The 25,461-nt window shown below is 41.4% G+C and overlaps 1 protein-coding gene across 1 annotated transcript in view; it reads right to left on the reverse strand.

Annotated features, from left to right (window-relative positions):
• Nucleotides 1-25,461, reverse strand: part of galnt14 (UDP-N-acetyl-alpha-D-galactosamine:polypeptide N-acetylgalactosaminyltransferase 14 (GalNAc-T14)) — a 167,650-nt gene that overhangs the window by 21,846 nt on the left and 120,343 nt on the right. Inside the window, exons 5-10 of the mRNA XM_072362493.1 lie at nt 22,233-22,298; nt 15,746-15,867; nt 11,029-11,116; nt 7,932-8,016; nt 3,057-3,160; nt 734-860 (exon numbers count right to left, since the gene is read on the reverse strand). Of these exons, the coding sequence (XP_072218594.1) occupies nt 734-860; nt 3,057-3,160; nt 7,932-8,016; nt 11,029-11,116; nt 15,746-15,867; nt 22,233-22,298 (592 nt within the window). The remainder of the gene's footprint in view (nt 1-733; nt 861-3,056; nt 3,161-7,931; nt 8,017-11,028; nt 11,117-15,745; nt 15,868-22,232; nt 22,299-25,461) is intronic.

Raw genomic sequence — 25,461 nt, forward strand, 5'->3', positions numbered from 1 at the left:
ACAACCTATTGCAAAGACATTATTTCTTAGCATTTATTCTGAAAAACAGCAAAGATAACACAGTTTGACAGACAGAAAATAGGATTTCTGCAGCAACAAGGTGATTCCCAAAGAGCTATTAGCTGAAAACTTGGCATATCTCAGCATGGTGTGCAGTGTGTCCTTAAAACATTTGAGGAAACTGGACAAGTGGAGGACAAAAGAAGAAGTGTCAGGCCTAAAAAACTATCTACAGCAGATGAACAGGATCTGAAAGTGATGTCCTTAAGAAAGAGGAAAAAATCCAGCAAAGACCTGACAGGACCTGAGAGATGCATCTGGACCTTCAGCTGATCCATCTACTGTTGGCCCAAGCCTCATCAGAAATGGGCTCCATGGAAGGGTGGCTGTCAAGCTCTTTAGAATTGTACGAACAGTCTTTGCTTTATATACTGCACTTACATTTATGAAATCACAGAGAATCAAGAAGGAATTGTAGGACAGTGAACTCACCATCTTACCGGTGTCACATGAACACACTGATCTATCAAATCAATCATTATTATCCAATCACAGTTATGAATGTGTGTGAAGTTCACAAAAAACTGCAAACTGCAGTCTGGCATTTCAGACGTGTGTCAGTCTTACAGTCACTCTCTCAAATTCATTCACTCTGCATGAAACCTCAGTCGTCAGCATATCTGACACATGGAAAAGATGTGTAGGAATACCTTGAACTCGTCCAAACACTTACTTGATGTACGTGTTGGCGTTGCCCTCAGGAAAGACGTACGGGTGTTTCTTTCTGAAGACGTGACCCACTCTGCTGCAGGGCAGGATCTCCAGGCTGCCGCCACACTGCCACACCCGGAACGAGATCTCTGCACACAGACGGCATGTTTTTAAAGGGCCTTAACTTGTGAATCTTATTCTTACGTTCACAGTTTGGTGATCACATACCTGATATAACCTGCATGTCTTTGATAAATAACAGTTACGCTCTTTTACTAATAACAGAGGACACTTGAATAATCATTTAATCCGACTGAATGCAGCTTTGTGTTGTTTTTGTACCAGTTTGACAAAAAGGCTCACGCTGCTGCTAAACAATGCAGTAGCTGTCCTGAAATATAAAGCTATTCTGTTGTGTTTTATCGCTCTGAAGTCTCACCCTGAATACATCAGAGGTGGGCTCCAGACTATAATATATTCAAGTTTTGAGGTGGCGGCACCAGGCTTTTTTAGAACAAAAATCAATATTTCACATTAGTTGTGTCTGAAATCACTACGTAGTGAACTATAAAATCAATCAACCATTATGTGCCTTATGTAGTGTACTCAATGTATCCCACTGTGAAAAAGCACTGTAGAACTGATAGTCACAAACATTTACCATGATGCATTGCTCAGAGAGACAATAATCCGACCTGCAGCAGCAGCTGAGAATAATGTACCAGCTTTAATAAGACTGATGTGACCATATCACAACACAAATGACTCATTTTAAAGCATTTTCTATACATTTACATGGGGAAAAGGTTCAAATATGTTAGTAAATTACAAATATGCATACTGAGATCAGCTGTGTGTGTTAAATTGTGAAACAGCTGTGCCAGGTTGAAGTTATGGGTAAATATTTCATATTAGTCACACTGCCATTACAAAAAAAGCATCCGGGTGGGGAGTTCACATGACGCTGACAGTTTTCACCAGATTAATGGAAGCAGTGCATGTCTACAAAGGGCTTCAGTGTAACGAGACGTGTTTTTGTCTCCGTGGTCGTTTTCCAGTCAGTGCATGATGGTTACGGCCAAACCTCCCTGATTATTTGGAAACCAGATGACAAACTCTGATTATTCATTTAGTGTGTGTGAATGCATGTGTGTGCATCATTTCACATGCACTTTCATGCTTACACTGCGCTCATTTTCTGTTGGAAACACAGCAATGCACATAAGAGCTGCCTTCACTTCAGTGTTTGAGTGTGTGTTAATCCGCAGAGTGGCTGTCTGCGAGTTCATTGGGGGAGAAAGGGAGAGGTAACAGAGTTTCCCCTAAGAACAAAAGCTGAGAACTTCACAAAGTTTCACTCCAAGAACAGAGAAGAGCAGCAGAGGAAGTGAAAATTAGAGCATGGACTGAGTTTGATGAGGAGGAGGGATGGATGGAAGTGAAGATGAAACACCAGGCTGAACAAAGGAGAACAAGAGGAGTCAGCAAGATGGGGAGATACTGACACAGAGCCTGTGAGACTGACAGAGACACGATAGAGAGCAAATGAGTGTTTCAGGGAGGGAGGAAAAACAGGCTAACTGTGTTTCACTGATGGGAGAAAAGCTGCAGCACAGCAGTCAGCGCGCTGACTCCAGCACACAGTTGACTTCAGATGACTGGAGGCAGGCAGCAGCAGGAGAGCCAGATGCTGATGCTGGATGAATTTCAGACTTGAATCTGCTGAAGGGAATCTTCACCTTCAATCAGCTGATATTAAAGGACCTTTTCATTCCTTTCAGTGAATTAGCCGTCTTAATCACTCCTCCCTGCTGTAATCATCTCAGGTGTCTAACGCAGTGAACACCAGACTGTGTTAGACTGCTGGTGTGTTGAGGGGCTTTTTGCATTTAAAAAAAAAGAAGGAATGGAAGCATTTCACTCACAGGGCTGATCACATGACCAGTCGCTGTCAATGAGCTGGAGGAGAAACGTTTGGACATAAGCATCATTTATCTAATAATCTGTTCAGTTCCTCTAAGCAGCAACAGCATCATGGCACAATAATTCACACAAGACAAACACATGCTCAGCTGCCACCAGAGTAACGGAAAGCAGAGCATGTGTGAACGGGGCTTTACAGCGAGAAGAGAAAATATTCTAAAAATGATCCTCAACAAGAGAACTGAAAAATTATAGTTTTAGTAAGAAACATTTTATTGCTCAACTACACACATGTTGACAGCAAATGTCCTCCTCCCAGGGAAAGACTCGCTGCACTGGTGATGGCTTACATGTAAAACATGCTAGTTTCTTGTCTTGCAATGAATGGCATGACATTGTTTTCTCTCCGTGGGACGACTCACCAAAGTTCTCCCCGCCCCAGATGTCCATGGCGGTGTCATATTTGCCGAGATGATTAAACCAGGACCTGTCGATCACAAAAAGCCCACCTGCGATAATGGGGGTCCTGTCAGAGAGGCAACAGAAGAAGGACAGGGGGAGAATATTTTTACAACTACAAATGACTCAAGCAAAGATGTAGATTCAAGTCTCATCAAGATCACAGGTGCAGAAAAATGTTGATGAGACGCCATGAAAGACCGAAATGGAAATAAGTTGAACATAAACCAAATATCACATGAACCATTGTGCTTTAAAACCTCATCTGATCCACTCAAGAAGACAGAGGCTTCTGCTAAGTTTGTGGTGTTTTCTAGCTAATGGAAATCAGATGTTTACACACACGAGTGCATGTGACAATCCCACAGATGCAGCCTGACTCCCGACATGGACAGAACGAAGAGCTGAAGGCCAAGAAGCGCCATCAAGTCCTTTCTGTTCAACAATCATCCTGCAAACAGCACTCAGTGGGGGTCTTAGTGCGTCTGCATTTGGGGAGAATGACATGAAACCCTTTTACAAGCTCAATTTGTCCTTGTATATTTAAAGGAATGTGAAATTGTATGTGCGGCTGAAGAAAGCGGGTGAATAAACAGCATTAAATAACTCAGCAAATAAATTAAATGAGACAAGACTGATACATATTTGTGTGCATCTCTGTGCTCTCTGTCTTTATGAGGACTGATCTGCTGGAGATGTGTTATATCAAGACTTTCAAGGATGATTAGACAGCGTAATAGGGCACAGCAGTTAAGAAGCGATATTATGAATTTTTATGTATTAAACCCATTTTATAGAAAAATAAAGTGATCATGACGTTGCAAAGAGAAAATTTTGATTTTACCAAAGACTCTACAGACAAACAGATTGCCTTTCTGCACAGTCCTTTAAGGGCAGGACTGGTTGCACCTCACTGTCCTGGTTTTATGGCACAGAGGCAGTATGTTAAAGAGGGTTCAAGTTGAAGCACATTTGAGCAGGACGTGGAGGTAGTCTGCAGAGCCAAAGTCAACATGTGTGCATACGGCACAGCTGGCATTGAGAAACACTGAGCTGCGTCTCCTCCGTTCGTTATGAAGGACAAAGCAGGAAGAGCAGCTAAACAAGACCAACATAGCAGCACCACTGTGTTAAAAAGACTTTGAGTGATGTGTCATGCTGGTTAAAAAAATCCAATTTGAATTTTAAGTGGTGTTTGAAGAAAGCATCTGTCTTTTACCATCACAAATAAACTTCAAACCAGCCAATCTGACCGTTCCTTAAGACTCTCCTGTTCCATTGTTTTCCCTCCAGATTGACTTTTGCACAACCCTCATCCCCCATCACCACCTCATACCGATGCCCACAGAGCCTCAAAAGTCTCTGCTACCTCTGAACTCGACTCATCCACTCCGGGGCAGTCTAATCCAGTCACCTTCCTTCATTCGGTCAGTTCTCCACAGAGATGATCCCTCAGAGTCCGATCATCAAACAAAGATGTTTCACTTTCATCTCTTGAGTCCTTGTAGATAAATACATTTTGTTCCATCCTTTTAATCAATCTCTCTTTAATGAAATGTTGCTAAACAGTGTAAAAAGTCACTGTTGACTTTTGTAATCCATAAAACCCGGCTGTAATTGCCAGCCATGGTCGCTAAGAAGCTTGAAAGACTGTCAGGAACCTTCCAATTAATTTTGGAGACGTGATGAGTCTGTCCTTAATCCTGAGCCTCATGCTATACAATACACGTGTCATTAGGTTTGGTCATCCTCTATTCATCCTAAAAACTAGTATTTTACTGCTTTTTTTCCTTGAACATTTACTGCTTAAATCAACCAAATTGCAAGGTTTTTGTGCAGAATATTACCCCCCCTACCCTTTATTGATTTAATTTAATTTACTGTATTTTGTGCAGCATAAGGCTCACCTGATTATAAAGCGCACACTTAATTATTGGGGTCCATTTCTGTACTTAACCCATACATAAGGTGCACTTGATTATAAGGCGTACTTATTACCTAATGTTCTCTGATTGGTTCATAGCTGCCAGCACAGTAGTGCATGTGTTACGTCTCTGTGTCAGCGGGAAATGGTCCGACTCTCAAGGACAACATCGGTGGTTTTTACACTTTATAAACTTATAAACTGCACATCTCAGCACATCACCCATCTCAGACTGAAGAACAGACTCACTGGGACATGGGCAGAAGCATTAATGATGACACGATTCAATCGCTGAGTACGAGCTCCATACAACCTTCGCCCCATTCAGAGTGAATGGCTGGGAGCCGCCTGACCCTGGATTCACACCGAACACAAAGCGGTGGCAGTGAACAACGCAAAGGGCGAGCTTTGAGTGATTCAGGGGGATCAATGCCCCGATGAATGCTTGGCGCTCCCCGCGGTAAATTCAAAATGGCGGTATCCGTGACAGATTTTGGAATCCAGTGCACACATAAAGCACACCGGATTATGTGGCACACGGCTGATTTTTGTGAAAATTTAAGGCTTTTAGGTGCACCTTATGGTGCGGAAAATCCGGTAGTTTTAACCTATAATTCTGAGTAAAAGTCAAGAGAAGAATGATGCTGTTTATACCCCACAATAATCTGTGGATACTGCAGTGGTTTTTCTCTTTATTTTTCATTTTTGTTGATCTTGGAGGTAAAAAAAAAAACAACTTGTAACTGGATGCTTGTGGATAGTTATAGTGCATAAGATGTCATATCTATTGTTAGAAGCTATGGAAGGCATTATGTAAAAGACTGTCTTCCCCAGAATAGACATGGTGACTCAGTCCAGTCTTGGCAGGTTGATGTGACACAGACAGACATCCAGGTGGACACAGACTGTCACAGAGTTGCACGCCATCTGACATCCTTCTCCATAACACAAACATAAGAAGATTCTGCTTGAAGCCAGTCACAAGTCGGCAAAACAGGGAATCTTGGTTCTTGACATCTATCCGACTCATGAAGAAGAAAAAGTTCCAGCGTTTATTATTTCTAAATGTGTGCCTGTGAACGTTGTGCTTTGTTCCTTTTTCAGTCCTCCTTTTTCTTTGTTTGATCAAATCTCCAGAGCAAATCATTTGTCAGGCATCAATGATTAGACACTGTAATTTCTCAGCAGATTAAGCTTTCCGCCACCCGCAGAGGTCACTGTAGCAATAATAGGTCAAAATGGGGTGGCGCATTTGTTACTGATTGCTGCAGAAAGGACATGCATCATTTATCATTTTGGCAGCACTGGGCCACCTCAGCACACCAATTTGATTTTGCAGATGCATTCATTATCTCTTCAAGTCTTTCAATAGTCTTTGATTATGTGTTCCTTCTGCCATAGTCTGATGTTTATGAAACACGAGTCAGAGCTTTGGATTCTGAATGAACCTCATCGGGGAGCATCATGGCTGAGAGTTAAAGCTCTGATGTAAACTAATGGTAACACAGTCTGCTTTTCAATAACTTTGATCCATCAGCACAAAACGTAAAACACATGAAACAAGTGGCTTGTTTGAGTGATTAAGATCCCTGCTGTAATGCAAACGAGTGTAAGTAACCATAAATAGTGTAAAATAACCATAACCAATAACAACGACACGTTTTCCCTTACTCTAAATAAGGAAATGTGACTTGCATTTGATAAGCTGCTGTTTAATGGCTTATCTCTTAGCAATCTCCATGTGTGTGTGTGAACTCAGATGTAACAGAGTTGGTTTTGTGTGTTCAGCTGTTTTGCATTCTGAGCCCTGCTCTCTTGTCACCATCTTGCACCTGAGTGAATGCACAGCTTGTGCGATGGTGCTTTTATTAGTCTGGATACGAACATCTGTTTCCCTCCCAAACACGAGCCACTTCTTGTTTTGGTAATTACTTACAATCTCTCTACTGTTTCTAAATTGCACTACCAGACTGTGACTTCTGTTAACTTTTGATAAAGAGCTGGAATAGGAAAGAGGCCACTTTTACTGTTGGTCATATAAAATGAGAGTACAAAGACTTGCTGTTATTTCCTGGGAATGAGGGTCAGAGGGCCAAGGTTTTAAAAGCATAGTTCTGAGGTTTCATCTGTCCAATACTACACAATTTTGTGGTTACTCTCCTCAGGATACATACGATTTATACCAAAACTACTGCTTCATTTTGTTTAGGAGGCTTGCAGTCCTGTTCTCTTTTATTTAGGCTTGGTAAAATATTTATTTGTTCCCCATCCTGTCTCTGAGCCGCCGTTTGGTCAGTCATTCATGGATTATAACTGAATTTAATTACTTACTCTATTTTTGGTGGTGATTCTGCTCATTCTGGAAATAAAATGCTTTTAATTCCCAGCAAAGACTTGTGTGTGTACACACACACATTTACGCTCACTTGCACACATTAACAGTCCACATTTAGAAGTAATTAAAACTCTACACTCGAGCTTGAAGATGGGAAGTGAAGATCAGGGTTAAATGTCCACAACACTCACCAGCACATTTTCAAGTATTCACTTATTTAACATTGAATATGTTCCATATTTGGTGAACAGTTGGAAAAATACAGCATTTAGATGTTTTGAACCAACTCCAGCTTGAAATCAATATAAAGCTTTTATCAGTTTGTCTTTTTCTACTTTAGAATCTCTTCGTCCCCGTTTCACTTCCTTTATCCATCCAGCCAGTTTCTGCCACTTAACCTGGACCGAATCAGGGGGAAAACCGTATAAGCTGAGATCTTTAGACCCATTTTCAACAACAGCTTACCTAATAAGGCCAGAATATCTACACCCATTTGTCTTTGTAAGCGTGTTCCTATTATACCGTGTAGTCATGCTGTCTTTTCTAGAGGACTGCACAAGTGTATGTCGATTGCATTACTTGATCGGCTGCGTTGGGTCGGTTCGAAGAGCTCTCTGTTCAGACGACAACTGCTCCCACTTAAAATGAAGACTCCAATCAAAACCTGGGGAAATAACACAGAACAGCATAAGCACCATGTAATACTGAATATAGAGAAACTACTGTAATGTGTCAGGGTTTGTCTATGAAGAACAATACTTCATGTGAAGGGACGCAGCTGCTTTTCTAACCTTGTTTAGCTTTCATTAAGATAATAAAACTCAATCAGAGAACACTGAAACCATGTCTTCTTTTCCTTTTGTCTTATAAAACTACAAATTATAGATCAGAATAAACAGAGCTGCATTATGTTGTTTTTGTGTGTAATAACCAAACAGAAGTGTTTGCAATGTAAGGTAGGACTAACTAATTTTAGCTCTCACCATCTTCCTGCATCGTTTAATTCTGGGTTGGAAATACAGAAAAACTTCTTTAAAACACAAAAAACAACTTCCTTCAACCAGCTCACGTTACATGTGGCGTACCTCAGGGCTCATTCCTCGACCCCTTTCAGTTCTCTTATTCAAGACTTGACGACACTCTGTGCTTTATATGCCAATAAAACGCACATCTACCAGCAGTCTTGCTAATTTCCCAGCTTATCTTTCTGTAACACTAAGCAGTTAGTTTCAAGGCCTCGTACACAGGAGTAGAAGAGAGGCTAATTGGTCTTTCTGCCCCTTTTTTAGCACATTTACTTGACAAAAAAGGATGATATTTGGGGGAAATCAGACAAAACGTTTGAAGTTAATTTAGGCAAAGCAAATCTATTGACAGAGCACAGTTCAAACAGCTTTATATGGAACAATGAAAAAGGAACATTTAAGGAAATAAGATGCAGAAATTACCTAAATCGCTCTGTAAATAATCACATGGAAATGTCTGTTTTTTTTAAAAATTGTCAAATATTGGGCGGGCCTAATAAACAAGCGTTTGAACTGTGTGCTGGCTGGTGTAAGGGTGTGTGCTTGCAAAGGAATTGCTGCCATAACACTCACTTTTGTGCATGTGCATGTGTGAATGTCTGTGCACTTTAAAGAGGGTGTGTAGATCTGTCACTGCATCTCAAATGTGAGCACCAGATGAATGAAAGTCCATCTAATACGCATCTTTTTTCTGTTACCAGTGACCATTTCATCTATAATTACAATGTCTGTATGAAACTAACTGTCATTGATTCCCTTTGTGTGTGTTTGAGGGTGAATTTGTGGCTGTGGTGGACAGAGCTATTATCGGCATTGACTGGCATTGATCGCCGTTACCAAGTGAAGAAGACGGGGACAAGGCAGGCTAATGGAATGAGAGAGGAACTATGAAGCTCTTAGGAGAGATTGGCTTCAGACAAATTGAGTGATGACAGAAGGACTTGAGACAAAACACGTGTGTTGTCCTGAATTATTTTCAGGCCATTAAGTCTCAACTCAACTCTAACTATGGAATATTGTCAAGCTGAAAAGAAGAGTTGCTCTCAGAGGTGCTGTTCTGTGTGATCAATTAGCGATGCTCAGTGCTTTCTTGGACAGTTAGTGATCCATCTAAGCCTGGTCCTAATCTCAACATGTCACAAACCATAAGGACAGTTGGACTTTAATGTATCAAAGACATTTTGGCAGCTTTTTTTCCCACCATGTAGGCTTAATTCCATGAAAGGCTGTAACTTTCTACCCAAACCAAGCAGCTGTTGTACGTAAACCTAACTCATAGGTTTTGGTACTGAAGTAACCAGGTTAGTATTTTTTGTGCTTATGTTGTGTCTTGGTACCATCCCGATCACCTTCCAGGGGACAAACTTGTATCTACGACAACACCAAAGGACAGTGTTACACCGTACTGTGCAGGCTGTGCTGGACCACAGTTTCAGATTCACACGCCTCCCTGAGATAATCGGGCCGGTTTATCATATATGACTGAACCGTGGATACAGCGGGACTGAGAATAACCCGCAGTTGTCTTGCAAATGGTTGAATCCATCAATCTTGTCTCTTTATTTCCACAAGTTGTTGCAGTTAGCTTCAGAACTTCCATATGAGCCATTACAGCCAATGAAAATATGTTTCTGTAAAGACAAATTAGGTTGTGCCCACTATTGTAGCCTCAGCTGCAGCCCCCTGATTGGAAATCTGCGTGGTTATCCAGGTGTTGTGTTCTCATCAGGGCTGTTTGGAGCTTGAGTCGATAACTAGAGATCTTAAGAAGGGAAGGTTGCAAAATTCTGCAGGACATTTCAGAGAATTGCTGTTGAACTGGAAGTCGAATACAACTGAGCTACACTGGATCTTCAACAAAAGATTTGGCTGTGGAAAACAAAGGTTTTCACTTATACGGACTCAAAACCACTTAACATGCAAGATAATTTACTAAAAGATCTGGATTTTGTACAATGTATGGCAAACCGGTTGGTTTCCTACAATAGATATCTGGGCAACAGCAGCAGGGATTTATTGACAGAGAATTGCACTTGTGTAAATGTGTATTTTTTGCCTTGAATGATGTAGACATCTCTGCTTAACACACACTGTATACTGTATGTATACACAGTATATATAAATATATATGTATCTTTGAACTCCTTGAAGACAGTTGGAACAACATTCGAGGAGAATTCCTCATGAAGCAAAGCTACAAAAATGCAAAGAGTGTACAAAACTGCCAGCAAAGCAAAAGGTGTGAAATGATCCCTCATGTATTATTTCTCATGGTGTGGGGGTCTTTAGTATTGTTCTAAAATATAGGAAATAGTTAAAATATAGAAAAATACAATCATTTTTTGGTGAGTTTAAACTTTCGACTGGAAGTGTATGTACCAAAGATAAGATCATACTCAAGGAAATAAACTATTCAGGCACCCCCAGGCATCCAGCAAGAGGTAATAAGAACCTTGAGAGTGTTAGAAAGCCAGAAGAAAAATATTTCAAAGCTTCTCAGCAGAGAAAGCAGGTTCATGAACTCATCATGATGGGCCTCCACATAAATCAGACACCCTCCGGGTTTGTCTCCGTCATCAGATGATCGCCCGAAGGCGCCTCAGAGCCATCTCTATCTGTCTTAGGGCAGGTGGAAGGAAGCGTTTGAATACCTCCACGGAGATCAGCAGAGGCTGCTACGTAGGCGAAAGTGTCCATGTTGATGATATCGATGACGGGGCTGACAACACAAGTTGGGTCCTGGATACATAAAAAAGAAAGAGAAAATAAAACGCACATTAATGAAAGGTTAAGTGTTTAAAGGAAAAAATGGCTGAAAAACATTAAGAAATGAAGGAAGAGAAATCTAAAAGGAGAAGAAATACACAAGAAACAGAATAATGTGCTCCAACAGATCATCAAATTCTCTGCCAATAAATGAGATTTTCAGTCCAGTGTGTTCATCTGTGTGTGAAACTGACTGCATATTCCAAGGTCATTATGCTGCTCTACAGTAAAAGGAATTCCAGTCATTCAGCAGCAATCATGCAAACAGCACATTTAGTGAGGTGAGAGTGACCGCTATCTCTGTTCTCTTCAGTTCCACCACATTATATTCATTTTACTGGCATTAATGTCCGACTGCTGGGCTGCGAGGAATCAAGACATAAAGGAAAAAAATGGAGATGACAGCAAGGTAGATGAACACAGAACAAAATTATTTATATTTTTCTATTATGTCATTAGATTTTTATTCTCACCTATGGAGAGGAAACAAACAAAAAAACATGTTACAGGAGACATTCTACAGTTGTCTTTAGATGTTAGTTCAGTAAAAACATCCACGAGCAGAACGTGTTCCATCCATTAGGAAGTACAATGAAGGATTACAGGTAATGAGATTATTTTAAGAGTCACTTTGACCAACATGGAGGCAGGTGATTCTTCTGCATACTATGAAACATCATCTGAACGGTGCCACTGCTGTTACACAACATATATATCTGTTCAGTGGACACATCAAAGGAAAGATTAAATTATGATACAATTCCTTGTTGCATTACTCTGCCTCTGCAAATCCAGCCAAAATATGTAAATATGGACACAGTGCATAAGATACAAGGGTAAAAGCTTGGCTGGTGATGGCAGGGATGTTAGTGCAGTGCATTAGCAGAACGATTTAGATCTTCTCTCCAAAATAACATTCAAAAAGTGCAGCTGTGAAACAGAGCAGCACTGTTGTCTTGTACTGTTCCCAACACCAAATAAAGAAAGCATAAAAATATCAAATCCTAAGAGAACACCAACCCAACCTATATCTCCCAGTCTTGTGTTATCATCCATTGAGCCATACAACTCCTAGGGATTTAGCTTAGTTATTGCCCCCTTAACCCTAACACAGAATCCTAAATCCTTTTAAAGGGAGAGCTGCCAAAACGTCTGTACTCGATTACCCTCATATTTCCACCTTTGATGGCACCATTTGCTCTTTACAAGGATAAAAGTACGAAATCTTTCACACATACACACACACTAAAACTGCCTGACTTGAGCTGCTTGTTAAATCATGGAGTGTCCCTCTATTAGTTTGGTCAAACGGCTGGATGCGCCTTCAGCCGGTGATATTACAGAGCAGGTGGAGCGGTTCTGGACCATTAGCTGCAGGGTCAGTGCAAGGGGATGCGGGCTGCATCCCTCGACAGCTCCAGCAAAGCACTGTGCTTGCTTTAATAGCTGTTAGGGTAATGACACTGTGCAGCACTCAGGGTGAAGCATGCGCGACACCACTGATGTAATTGGGTGAATGTTATTTTCAAATCACTCTGGAGAAGCTGCTTAACTTGATCCATTTCTTTTTCTCCTAACCTGAAATGAAAACTTTGGTGACTAAGGTGCAACCAAACTGACAACAGACACAATCAGCATCACCCTTCATCATCCTCATTCACATACATGTGAAGAAGTAAATGCATCCTCTGTCAGTTCTAAGGTTGTAAGTATTGGGACAGAAAGAAAATCAAAACAGTCGCATGTGTGCAAAGGATAACTCGATTTTCTATAGATTTAGAAAGTGTTCATCCTTCAGAGTACTATTGAACACAACTAGTCATGTGACAAAGAAAGTACACCCGGTGTCAGTTCTAAATTTGTACATCCCAGGACATTAAAAAATTATCTGTTCCTACAAGTTCTGAAGAAAAGTTAAAAACAGCCTCAGACTTTGGCCACTCTCCTTTCCAACATTACTTCAGCTCATTGAGGTTTGCAGCATTGGTTTCTGCTCAGCTCTCTTAAGGTCCCACCACAGCATTTCAGTCAGGCTGAGGTCTGGACTCTGATTGGACCATTGCAACACCTCGATTCTTTTCTTTTTCACACATTCTGCTGTAGATCTGCTGCTGTGTTTGGGATCTTTGTCCTGTTGATGAGCCAGTTTCAGCCCAGCTTTAGCTGTGGGACAGATGGCCTCACATCTGACTCTAGAATACTTTGGTATCCAGAGGAGTTCATGGTGGACTCAATGACTGCAAGGTGCCCAGGTCCTGTGGCTGCAGAACCAGCCCAGATCATCAGCCCTCCACCACCGTGCTTGACAGCTGGTATGAGGTGTTTGTGCTGATATGCTGTGTTTGGTTTCCTCCAAACGTGCTGCTGTGCATTAGGACCAAACATCTCCACTTTGCTCTGGTCTGTCCAAAGGACATTGTTCCAGAAGTCTCGTGCTTTGTTCAGATGCAGCTTTGCAAACCTAAGCTGTGCTGCCATGTTCTTTTTAGAGAGAAGAGGCTTTCTCCTGCAGCCCTTCCAAACAAGCCATCCTTGTTCAGTCTTTTTCTAACTGTGCTGTCATGAACTTCAACCTTCAACATGCTAACTGAGGCCTGTAGAGTCTGAGATGAGAAACAGCTTTTAACAGAAATCAGAGAGAGAGATACAACCACAACGAGTAATGACTATAATAATTCATATAGAGAAACCAAAGTTTACCATCAAGAAACACCTGGAATCACACAGTATTAACTAAATACAGCTACTTGCAGCATAAATTTTTCTGAACTGCTTTTAAACTTTTCTTTGAGGCTTATCACAGTGAACTTAAATGATCACACAATGCAAATGCAACAAGCAATTAAGCAGTGCTGCTAAACAAACACCGGTTACCTTCATCTATTTGGCATGCAGTGGAAAATATATTAACTCTAAACATACTGCCGTTAGCTGCTGAGTGATTACACACATTTGCTGTCCAGGTGCTGTGAGGAAGGCATAAAAAACCACTTAATAAAATGGATATGGCTGAACTCAATGCTGCGGAGAATCAATGAGTGGTGAAAAAACACGCTAAATTTGAATGAATTTAAATGAGAATGCTGTTCGTTTTTCCAGTCTTACAATAACGTCGCAATAAAAGAGTTTTTTGGTGAGAACGATTAAATTCGTCTTTCAGCATCCAGCTGCAACAGAGCCCATATGTCAACTTGTCATTAAAGGTTTTCTGCTTCTCAATATGGACATGACAGAAAAGTTTGAGAACAGTTGGCTTAGATTAAAATATAAAAGTTTATGGTCAAACATAATAAACCCTCAAAAACAATAAGAATAGAACAAAATCTGAACGTCTGGCAGGACATCAGCTCTCTAGATCAATAAGACCGACAATTATATGCAGGGTAATGTGATTTTAGGGTGTTCTGGAGTTTTGCCTCTGTGTGTGTATTAACCTGAATCAATACTGCATACATTTAAATCTAAGTATATGACTATACAGTAACCAGACAGACAGTGATGGATGACCCTTATGCATGAGAACACACACACGAACCGTGACAATGAATATGTATGATGCTGGTATTGCAGCAGAAACAGATTAGACTCTCTGGTGGATTTATTTATTGATTTCTTTTTTGCAGACTGAGATCAAAGGTCTTAATACCAGCAAAAGATCTGTTGACTTGATGAATTGATGCAGTGGGGGACAGATGCAAAAAAATAAAAGATGAGGAAAAGAGGAGGAAGGGTGTGGGAAGAGTAAAGAGATGAGAAGAGGTTCAAAAACTGTGATAAAAATGGGTATAAAACCATGCTGGAGAGGGGGGGGGAAGTGGGAGGACAGAAACAAGGGAAGATAAAAGAAGACGCGTGGGGAAAGTAAAGGCACTGGGAGGAAGAAAAGAAAGATGAAATTTGGAAATAAGCAGTATATTGTCAGAGGGTGAATAAGAAGTGGTTAGATTAAAGAGTAGAGGCAAAAATGTGTGAAGCTGTGGAGAAGAAGGAAGGACAACAGGGAGAAGTCTTTACTGGGGGGTGGTGAGAGTAGTTGAGCAAGGTGACAAAGTAAAATCAAGGACAAAGACAAAAGAACAAGAAAGAAAGAAATGGAAAAGAAAACAAGGTGAAAATGTGTGGCCGAAGAGGACAAAACAGGAGACGATGGAGGAGATTTCAGAAGAGGACAGCAGTTATTTGTTAATGAGGAGAACTCGCACCAGCAGCTAGTTTCTGTGCTGTGATTTCACTTTGAACACTGAAGTCGTCACAAACAAATAAGCACTGAAAGGTTTTGTTATTGCAGGGCTGATGTCAGGTAAAGGACCAGGGAAGATGACAGCAGTTACCTCTGCAGTACATGCACAGGTGGACATTTTGTCTACTTTCAATCTAAATCAGGTTTGGAGATCTTTTCAGAATAATAAAATCTTTCCACAGAGCAAAGCGTGTCCAAACTTTTCTCCTGGAAAGATCAGCTCAGTTCAGCTCATGTTCAGCAAACAGTCCAGATCTCACTCTGACTGAACTCTTCTTCCTACATTCACATTCAAATTAGGCAAGAGGAAAGTGAGCCGAGTCTCTTCTCTGCTTTGTTAGATATGCATTGATGTGGTCTACCTGTTTGATCCTCTGCAGGAGGGGGGGCAGCCAGTCTTTGTTCACTTCGCAGTGGCTGTCCAGGAAGGTCAGGACTCTGGCCCTCGCAGCATCCGCCCCACGCACTCTGGACCTGATCAGGCCTGAACACAAATACAAATCAGCTGCTTTAAAATGCTTCATACCCTCTAATCTCATCCATTTTACACATGTAAACGGCTCAAAAATGCACCACATTTCCCATCATTTTGAGACCATAAAAAGACAAGAAAACTTGACCACAGAACAGCGTTCGTATGATGCGATGACAATTCCTAAAGAGAGATTATTTACATATATAATGCTTTCTTTTTCATTCCTTAACACAGAAAACACAAGAGAAACACACAAGGTGCGAAAGATTTGGACTTTTCAACACATGACGGCGTCATTAAAACATTCATTTCTGCCACTTCTCGACATTATTTCTTCTTGGATCAATCTTTTTTTGTAAAATGTTCTGTATTGTGCAATTTTTATCCATCCATCTCGTTTTGCAGATGCCTTGCATCACCTTGACCATTTGTCCCTCGTGCATCCAGATGTTATACACTGCATGCAGTTGGACGGACTTCATAGTAAATATGAAGCCACATTTTTTTTTCAACTAAACTGAAATCCTTCACTCTGTGTGCTGAAAATGATTCTTTCCAGGGCAACGGATCAGATAAGACAGCATATTTATTCAAGTTTCACACTCACGATCTGTAACGATCAGTTAAACACACAACCTTTGGCGCCCCTATAAATACCCACTCTCTCATTCACAGCTGCAGAAGCACGAGGAAGGAAAAGAATGTTCTTGCAGAGGTGGGATTGGAACCCTTCAGATTAGTGCCTTGCTGCATTTACTGACCTCTGATCTCTCACCCTCTCAGTGCAGCTTGCTTCCTCGCTCTCTCAGACAGTGAGATCGCAGCGGAAACCGATGCAGGGCTCTTAGAGGCCCTGTCAGACATGGATGCAACCTTTTAACAGCCACATCGCACTCAGCATGTGTGTGTCTGAGTGAGTGTGTGAAGAGGAGGAGGAGAGGTTTGTCTGCCCATTTTTAAAGGATGGAAAGAGCAAAGGAGGGAGAGGAGGGTTGCATCAGAGAAAGTAAGCGTATGTGTCGGCTGCTGCAGATGTGTTTTAGTGGGAAAGCGAGACGGTGTGTGTGTAAATGAGCCTGTTAGGGAGGTCTCCCTGATGAGGGCCAATGTTCTCTTCTATTTGGACTAAATGGTCTAATCAATACTCCCTGACATGGAGATGGAGCCTGTGTGAATGTGTGACTTCTTCAATACGTGTGTACACATGTGCAGGGGAGAGTGCACGAGTGTCTGTGGCATTGTACAAGAGGCCGTGAAGTTCCACGTGGCGCCGTTTGGCTGAGGCTCAGCCAATTAAAAATCCCATTTCATCCTCAATAAGGCTTTATTTTCTGGATGGATGGACACATACACCCACACACACAGACTGGCCCTACATACAAGCATGCGCACACACTGATGGAGGAACACGGTGACCGGAGTGGACAGTCATTTACTTAGATACACACAAACATGCAGATCGGGCTGACTTTGCACTGAGGACAGTGTTAGTCTCCATCTATAGCTCTTAACCGTCTTCAGTTTTCACAGATATGTGTGTGTTCCTCACAGTAAAGGAAGACGGATTTTAGTTGGAAACTATTGCAACGTTTTTGCAAACTGGGGGAAATTCTGCCCCGTTGTTTCAGTGTCAAAGGGATGTTTGAGAGTTCGGTTATTTCGCTAAGAATTTGCTCCGTCACTGTAAACTGTGCACGGACAGTCGTGTGCACATTTGTGTTTATTATTAGCTTTTTATGTGAGGACCATTTAGTCATCAGGTTATGAGCTGCTGAATCCAGTAAACGGCCGTCCACTCCAGAAGGATTTTGGAAGGTATAACGGCTATAAAGAAAAACATGAATCCGAAGCACACTTTCACTGATCTGACATGCAATTTCAGGCAGGTTCTACAGAAAAGAAATCTGATTTTCAAGTGCAAGGAGTGCAGAAAGGAATCGGTGCTACTAAGACAGGGAGGACAGAAGCTGAAAGAAACTGTCTGCTGGGACTTTGGGGGAAAGTTTCAATATCTGCAAAGCTGGATGGAACCTGCTTTAAGCCTGTTTGGTTCATCATATCAGGACAATGACTCCAAGGTCGCCTTTTATTTGTCCATTTATCTTTGTCTTCACTTCAGCACTGGAAGAGGCTAATGATAGCAGCTTCCTGATCCATTTTTATGGAATATGAACTTTTAGGTGCTGTGACAGACCAACACTTATACAAAGGGAGGAGTTAAATAAGGCTGGTCTGCCTTGTGGTCATTTTTTAGTTAAAGATGAATGAGCTGCACCAAAGTCATATGTTACACAACTTCTTTAATTCAATGCCAGTGTTGGCTATAAAGAATGTCATTTCAATGTACTTGTGGCAAAGTGTGGAGGGAAACAAAGGAATAAACACGCTTGCATAAAATCACAAACATATGTGGAAACAAGGCATTAGGTTGATGACATCTGGACACAAACAACCTGATCAGTTTCATACAACAATGCAGAAAGTTTGTCCTAAAGATCTGATTTAAGGAAAAAATCTGATTACCCTGCAGCCTTCGACATAACATTAGAGTAAAGGGTTGATGCTTGATATTAACTAACAGGTGTTTCGCTTTGCCAGACTTGAAGGTGGCAGCAAAAACTCACTGGAGGTGAGATTAAAGACACAGTGACAGCTCCGCTGGGGCTAATAGGCACCTTCTTGGATCTTTTTTCATTTAGGTGCAATTTGAAGAAGTTCTTGTCGCAGAAGGGGCTGCTGTTGGGGTAAGAGTAGGGGCTGCTAAGCTCTGGGATACCAGTGAAGCTAACTGCACGTCTGTGTTTCAATACCGGGTCAAAAAGCACCGATACTGCAACAACATGGATATAAGCCAACAACCAAGCTGCATAATGAGCTGCTGAACCACCAACTGATCTCGTCTTGCTGCACGACCCGATCCGGAGAGCCAGAGGTGTGGTTCAGGCTAAAATTAACTCAGGCATCTCACGGCTACCCTGCTTTCCAGGTTAGCTGAGGAACAGCAATATTTGTAGAACACAGAATAACTTTATTAGATCAATAGGTTTCAGTTTGTGCTAGTTATTACAGTCATCTTAAAACAGCCAACAAACAGTATTTTAAGCAAAAACAAAGCAAACATTCATATCAGTCAGTGAAGCAACTGCAGGGGCTTCAGCCCTGGATGATTCCTTGGTGTTTGGAACAATTATGGCGTCTCCCGCTGGCTTCTCTCTTTAGCTCTTTACTAACCTGGGACAATGGATGGCCTGAAGCCATGTGTCCATGTACACAACCCACTTCTTTAACTTCCATGTTTAATGAGGCTGAAATATGCTGGTAAAGAGTTGTTTTACACCTACAAGTGCAGCTTTTTTCTCCTCCACATGCACCTTGGAAGTCGTGTGAAGCTGTTCCAGGAAGACTATTCTACACCCTAACCAGCATTCTGGCTTCCTACCTGCTATTTCTTCATGCTTTGTTCACAAATACGTTTAATTTGAATTGATTTACTGTTAAAACACTCAATATTACCTGCATTAGTGCTCCTTTAATCTGGAACAACCTGAACATGGGCTTTAGATTCATTTTGGGGGAGAAGGCTAAGAAATGCATTATGGCAATGAGTTTCCTCACAAATACAAAACGTCTGTCTGTAGATGTCGAGAAGACCCGTAGAAGCGAGCTGGTGTGTTTTTAGGACCATTAAAAAGACAATCCCCTATTACCAGGTCACAGTGATGGACCCTGCCTGTGTGTGTGGGACGGTGCTACAATGCAATCCTTCAGCGACACCCTGCTGTTTACGGAGAGACAGAGTGGTGACAGGGAACAACTGCTGAATGGAAGGAAAGAAAACTGACAGAGAGCGCAGAAGAATGGAGGAAAAGTGCAGAAACTCTTTAGTGAAGACTCTTATTGTGGCACAGTGATGCGTGTTCAAATGTCACCGCTCTCACAGAGGCTACAGCGAGCTTCTGAGGATTTTCTACTATGAGAAAGCTGCTTTTTGACCTCATGCAGAAAAGAGATTTCTGAAAACCTCCATCACATCCCAGGGAAACTGTACTGATGCTGAAATAATGAGAATGTAAAATGAATTCTCCAAAGACCAGTTTTAATCTTCTCCACTCCTGCAGCATATATTAGTTACAGGAAGACTACGACCAGGTAAAACTTTCAGTCTTTTTACATTAAATCCGACTTGGGACTTTATCTCTCTTGTTTATTCATAAATACGATTTCAGAGTCCACAAAGAGTTGGTTGCTTGTGTTCCTGGGGGCAACTTAGTGCTGTTCATGTGCACTGAATGACCACGACACTGAAGCCGCTGAGAGCCTAAAACTGAAGGGCCCGGCCTGCACCCATCCTAATGTTTTACTGACAAAGCACACCCCTTCAGAAAGAAAATGTGCCCTGCTGTGCCACAAAAGCTGCTCACAGTAAAAAGCCCATGGCTTGTCCTTCCAGTGTCCCAGATCCCGCTCCCACTGAGCATGTGAAAGGATGACCCAAAGCTAAAGCATCCAGTGCCAGGACCAGGACCAGAAACCACAGGACACCCCCAGACATCAGTTTAACACGGACTGTTGTCGTACAGTTCAGGGAACAAATAACACCCAGCCAGTTGTGCGTGGTTGTATTGGGTGACATAGAAGGCTGATGACACACACTCCTCCATTGTGATGTTTCCACAGGAACCAACATGACACATTTGTTTGTGACATGCTGTCTCAGTCTCACACACTGGACATTTTACCATCATCATCATGAAACAGGAAGTGACCATATTTGGACAGATGGGTGAAGTATGAGAGCAGCTGTAGTAAACTGATCTGACAACAAAGCAGGTTTTGAGGAACAGAGAGGACCAGCAGCATGTTGATCAGGAGGGGTAGAAAACACTTATTTAATCAGTATTTCATGAGAAGTTGACACTTTGAATGGAGGTGTGTTTGAGTCAGAGATGATTTGTGGCAGCCGTCAGTGACATTGGACTCAGAGAGACTTCTGCAGCAGCTTAATGTCTGACGGCAGATGACTTCAACCATCATTTCAGAAAGTTAGAAAGTTTTACTCTCATGCAAAACCCAAAGACTGTTTCCCTGCAACAGTCCCAATGCATGAATTATAACTGAAATCAAAGAGTCTTGATTTGGGTTTAATCAATGCGCCGCTGAACTGCTGCTTCAGTGACATGCACCCAGCTACACACCGTGCACAAAGCTGTAAGGCTGCTCAGTTTGACTGTAGTGCTGGTTTCAGCTTGTATGCTGAATGAAACCGCATCGTCTGTTGTTTATTCGTGCAGAAAAATGCTTGTTCAACTCCTATGTGAGGTTTTACTGGTCTGGTGATGTCTGTTGAGTGTTGCTTTTTAAAAAAAATGGCCACAAAAGCAGAAAATAGACTAATATTCCTTCCCCTGACGTACATGCTAACATTAGCCTTTTTGAGAAATCGGTTTATAAAAGTTCTGGCTTTCCAAAAGTGAAAAAAAATAAAAATAAAATCAATGACTAAAAGGCCAAACATCATTGACAACATGTTGCTTGCACTGCAGTTCCAAAGAAAAATCAACTCTTCTACAAGCCCTGAGCCTTTAATACAAGCAGCTTCAACATCAAGAACCTTGTGCACATACATCCAGAATCATCTGCAGTGGGATTAAATGTGTATTTTCAAACCTCCTCTGGCCCTTAACTGTGTTTTAAGATGCCAGAATGCTTATGACTCCATCACACTGTCAAGCTGTCGTGTTAATTTGTGCATTGCTTTCATTTGTTTTCTATATTTAAGAGCATAGAAGCAGCTCCAAATGGATTTTACAGAAAGATGACGAGCATAGCCATGACGCATGACTATATCAACCATAAAAATAAGAAATAACACCCATATTTAGCGTGACTGCATTAACTCAACACTGGTTGTCATTTATGATTTTGGCTGCTTTAATGCTGCTTATTTTGGGCATGTTACGAAAGATAAGTGACAAAATAAATAAATAGAAATGAAAGAAGACATATTTTGATGGGTGGTGTTGCTTTTGAATTTGTGGTAGATTTGGTTTGGGATTGTGGAAGATTTCAACCATCATTTCACTTCAGTGCTGCCGTTCTATTCGAATCAGTTTCACTTCACTCAGTGTCTGTTTATACAGTGGAATGAAAGGCCAGAGGGGTTCTTATTAAAACCAGGTAAATATATTCATATTCTCTACACACCAACATTTAAAAAGCATTTTCAAAACACACATGCTGACGAAGGAGAAACCAACCAAACCACAACTCCAAAGGCAGAATAGATCATTAAAGATGCTAATTTATACACACCGACATGTTAAAAATGCTAACGCGAGCTCTCACACTTGCACAACACACATCTGTTGCCGTACCTTCTCTCTTGCTGTTGCGGAGACATTTGACTTTGGGCAGTTTGATCAGAAGCAGGCAGTCACTTTCTGAGAAAAAGAAAAAGACAAAAATCAGCATGTGCACTGGAAATAAATAATATATTAGAACATAACACTGCGTGCTGTGTAATATGTGTCTTGATAACTGCTCCCGATATTGAAAGTCCTCTGAAAAACTTCAGCATCAGGAGAATTTAAAGCTTCCAGTTTGACAAGTCAGACATTTGTCGAGTTGCTGTTCAGCCGACTGTGCGCTCCCCACCGGATCTTTTAGAAAATATTTTAACTGTCTGCAGGAAAGAAAGCTCAAAAATACTCTGGTGGAAAGTGTCACAATGAAAAGAAGAAAATGAGGGAAAGAGTCCCTGGGAAGCTACTCGTTCACAGAAGTGGAAATAATTCTAAACACGGAGCAAACTGATGAAATCTGAAAGTAATGCCTGTGTTTACACTATAAACCAGATTCAACACCATTTATTTAAAAAATGACAACTTTGTCCTGCAATTAAAACCACTGGAAAGAAGCTTTATTATGTTCCTTTTCATTATATTATAAATGTATTAGATTAATTAGTTTCTTAGCCATCCAATATGACAACTGAATATTCTTTTACTGAGGTTATTAAAGGAGGGATCATCTGTAAAGGATGCCCTTTTCTGAAATCACTACCCACTCAAAAACATTGTTTTGGGTCACCTCAGAATAAAGATTTCTCATTCAGCAGACAGATTATAATTATGTGTGGTACTGTGAGCTCCGTTTTCTGTGTGTTAAAGTGAGCTGTCAGCTGAGTCTTTATTACTTTAGTACGTTTAATCTCAGAAGGAGCGGCGCTTGTGGATGTAAAGGGTGCAGTTTAGTGGCCAACACCAGCTGCTATGAACAGAGCTGTAAAGCAAATCACATCAGCAAAATGAGCCAACTTGTGGAAAAAAAATAAGGATTTAATGCCTCCTATTACTAATTCCGCCCACATTACAAACTTAGAGGCATCTTTTAGCATATTGTTATGAGAATTAAAAAGAGGAACATGTTTTTGAGAGGGGAGGGCCGGGGTCTCATGGACCGTGTGAAAGTGTAGTGGCATGGAATGACTGGTAACCTCCATCAAATCCCTTTGACCCAGAAGGCATGCTCGGTTGCTCTCATCGACTGAACTTGAAACAGAAAAATCTGAAACTGCTCAATCTATGTGAACACAGTCCAAATGACTTTGACCCAGACACAAATGTTTCTGACCCATTTTGTGCTCTGAAAGTTTTATTATTATTTTTTTCACATGGAATTTAAGAGATCGACACACTAAACTCTCCCACAAGGCTTGTGGGCATCACATAGTCTATTTTATACATTATTTTGTATTTTTCTTGCAATCATTTGGCAGTATGACCTCTTGGTTGGTCTCAGCACAACTTGACAGCTTTGAGAGCATCACAATAATTCAACTCATTTGCTGCATTCTTTTTACTTCCACAGTAGTTCAACCACTGCTCCACACACCACAACAACCATCTTTTATTCCACAAGCAGCATCATTATCAGCCACCCCAGCCTCTCACCAACTGCACACCAGTCGTAGGGGGGTGGGGATTCAAACCCTGGTTCAGGTAGGGGGTAAAGAAAGTATAGAGGGTGCCAGGGGTGAAGGCAGGACAAGACACACCAGCAGATTGAGCAGACAAACTCACCTAAACAGTCCTAAATCACTAAAAATGCCAGCAAAATCAAGGCCAACTCACCTAAAATGGCTGCCTGGTTTCAAAAGGCTCACATGGGCCACACCCTCCATTTAAATACATCCTGGATTTCTTCCTTGCTTCTCCCAAGAGGCTGCTTATCCCAAGTGCTCCCCCTGCTGGGCCCCCAGCTACTATTGCTTCTTCTAATCCAAAACCCCGAACTGGACCGTACTGCCTCATCTGACACTATTTTCCTCTCACTCTGTCCACTTACACCCAACTCCCTCAACAATGAGACAGCAGACTTTGCAACAAAAGAGGAAAAACCCTTCATGAGCCTGAAAAGAACACTTTAGATCACCAGCAATGCTCCACAGCTTTTCAACCACCATCACGAGGCAACAATAGAGAGAAGGGTCTGGTTGAACTGGAAACACTAATTACTTTAGCACTACTGAGTAGGAGGTTTTTTTCTTTAATGAGTTGTTCCCTGCACATTCAGTTGTAGGGTGACATGTTTCTAGTGCGTACATTGAATACCTACCACTGTTTATCCTCATTTGCTCATATTCAATCTTTGGCTGTTTACTTCAGTCTCCAGTGCTGATTACATCTATCTTGCAGCCTCATCCGTCTTGATCATTTCTCCACAGTCTAAATGTGGCACTATTTAACCTCCATCACTCGGATTCTCACTTCTGTGACTGCTCTCATTGCTCCATCCATCCTGACTGGCTGTCAGGTTGATGACAGAGGAGATGGGGAATGTGAGAAATGATGGTGTAGAATCATCAGCTGATATATAGTGGCCAGCAGCGTCATAGTGCATCTTGTGCAAAGTTGTTTTTTCCTCCTGGACTACGTAGTGTTCATGTTTCACACTGTAAGACGAATGAAGTTTTATGTTTCTCTCTGATTCCAGTTCTCACATCCAGTTTGCCTCCTTGATTCATCAAGCACAAAGCAATCCCACTGAAGGAGAAGGTAACATAGCATTTAGGAATTCCTATTACTGCTCAGTCTTACAAACCTGAGACACACAACTGTCAGGAAGAACTAGCAGCAATTTTGTGCTATTAGGAGGGTGTCCTCTCTCTGGGAGAGAAAAAACTATTACAAATCAGCCAGGCCACATGCCTAACATGGCTAACAGGCTAACACGCCTATACATATGCACGATATATTTAATTTCTTTAACGCTGCAAACTTCTTAAAATCACTTTTTAGCATCTCAATTCATGTTTCAACTAAATTGTTTTAACATCTGGCAACATGCTGGTTTATCTGAGATGTTCAATCTGTGTCAGATTAACATGTCGACATGTGACTAATTGTGACTTTTGGAGGGTTGTAAGTGGACCAAGTTGGTGCAAATCATTAGTTTTGGGATCAGAGTCTGAAGCTGAATCTCCTCACCGCAAAGAAGACATCCACCTGCCAACAAAAATGTCCAAACTGTATCTGTGCAAGGCCAAACAACTTGGCTATGCAGAAGGAAGCAGCAGTGAGCACATTATTTAGTAACCAAACC

This window comes from Leuresthes tenuis, unplaced genomic scaffold (genome assembly GCF_036924035.1).
Source record: "Leuresthes tenuis unplaced genomic scaffold, fLeuTen1.0.hap1 SCAF_13, whole genome shotgun sequence".
Classification (NCBI taxonomy): Eukaryota; Metazoa; Chordata; class Actinopteri; order Atheriniformes; family Atherinopsidae; genus Leuresthes; species Leuresthes tenuis.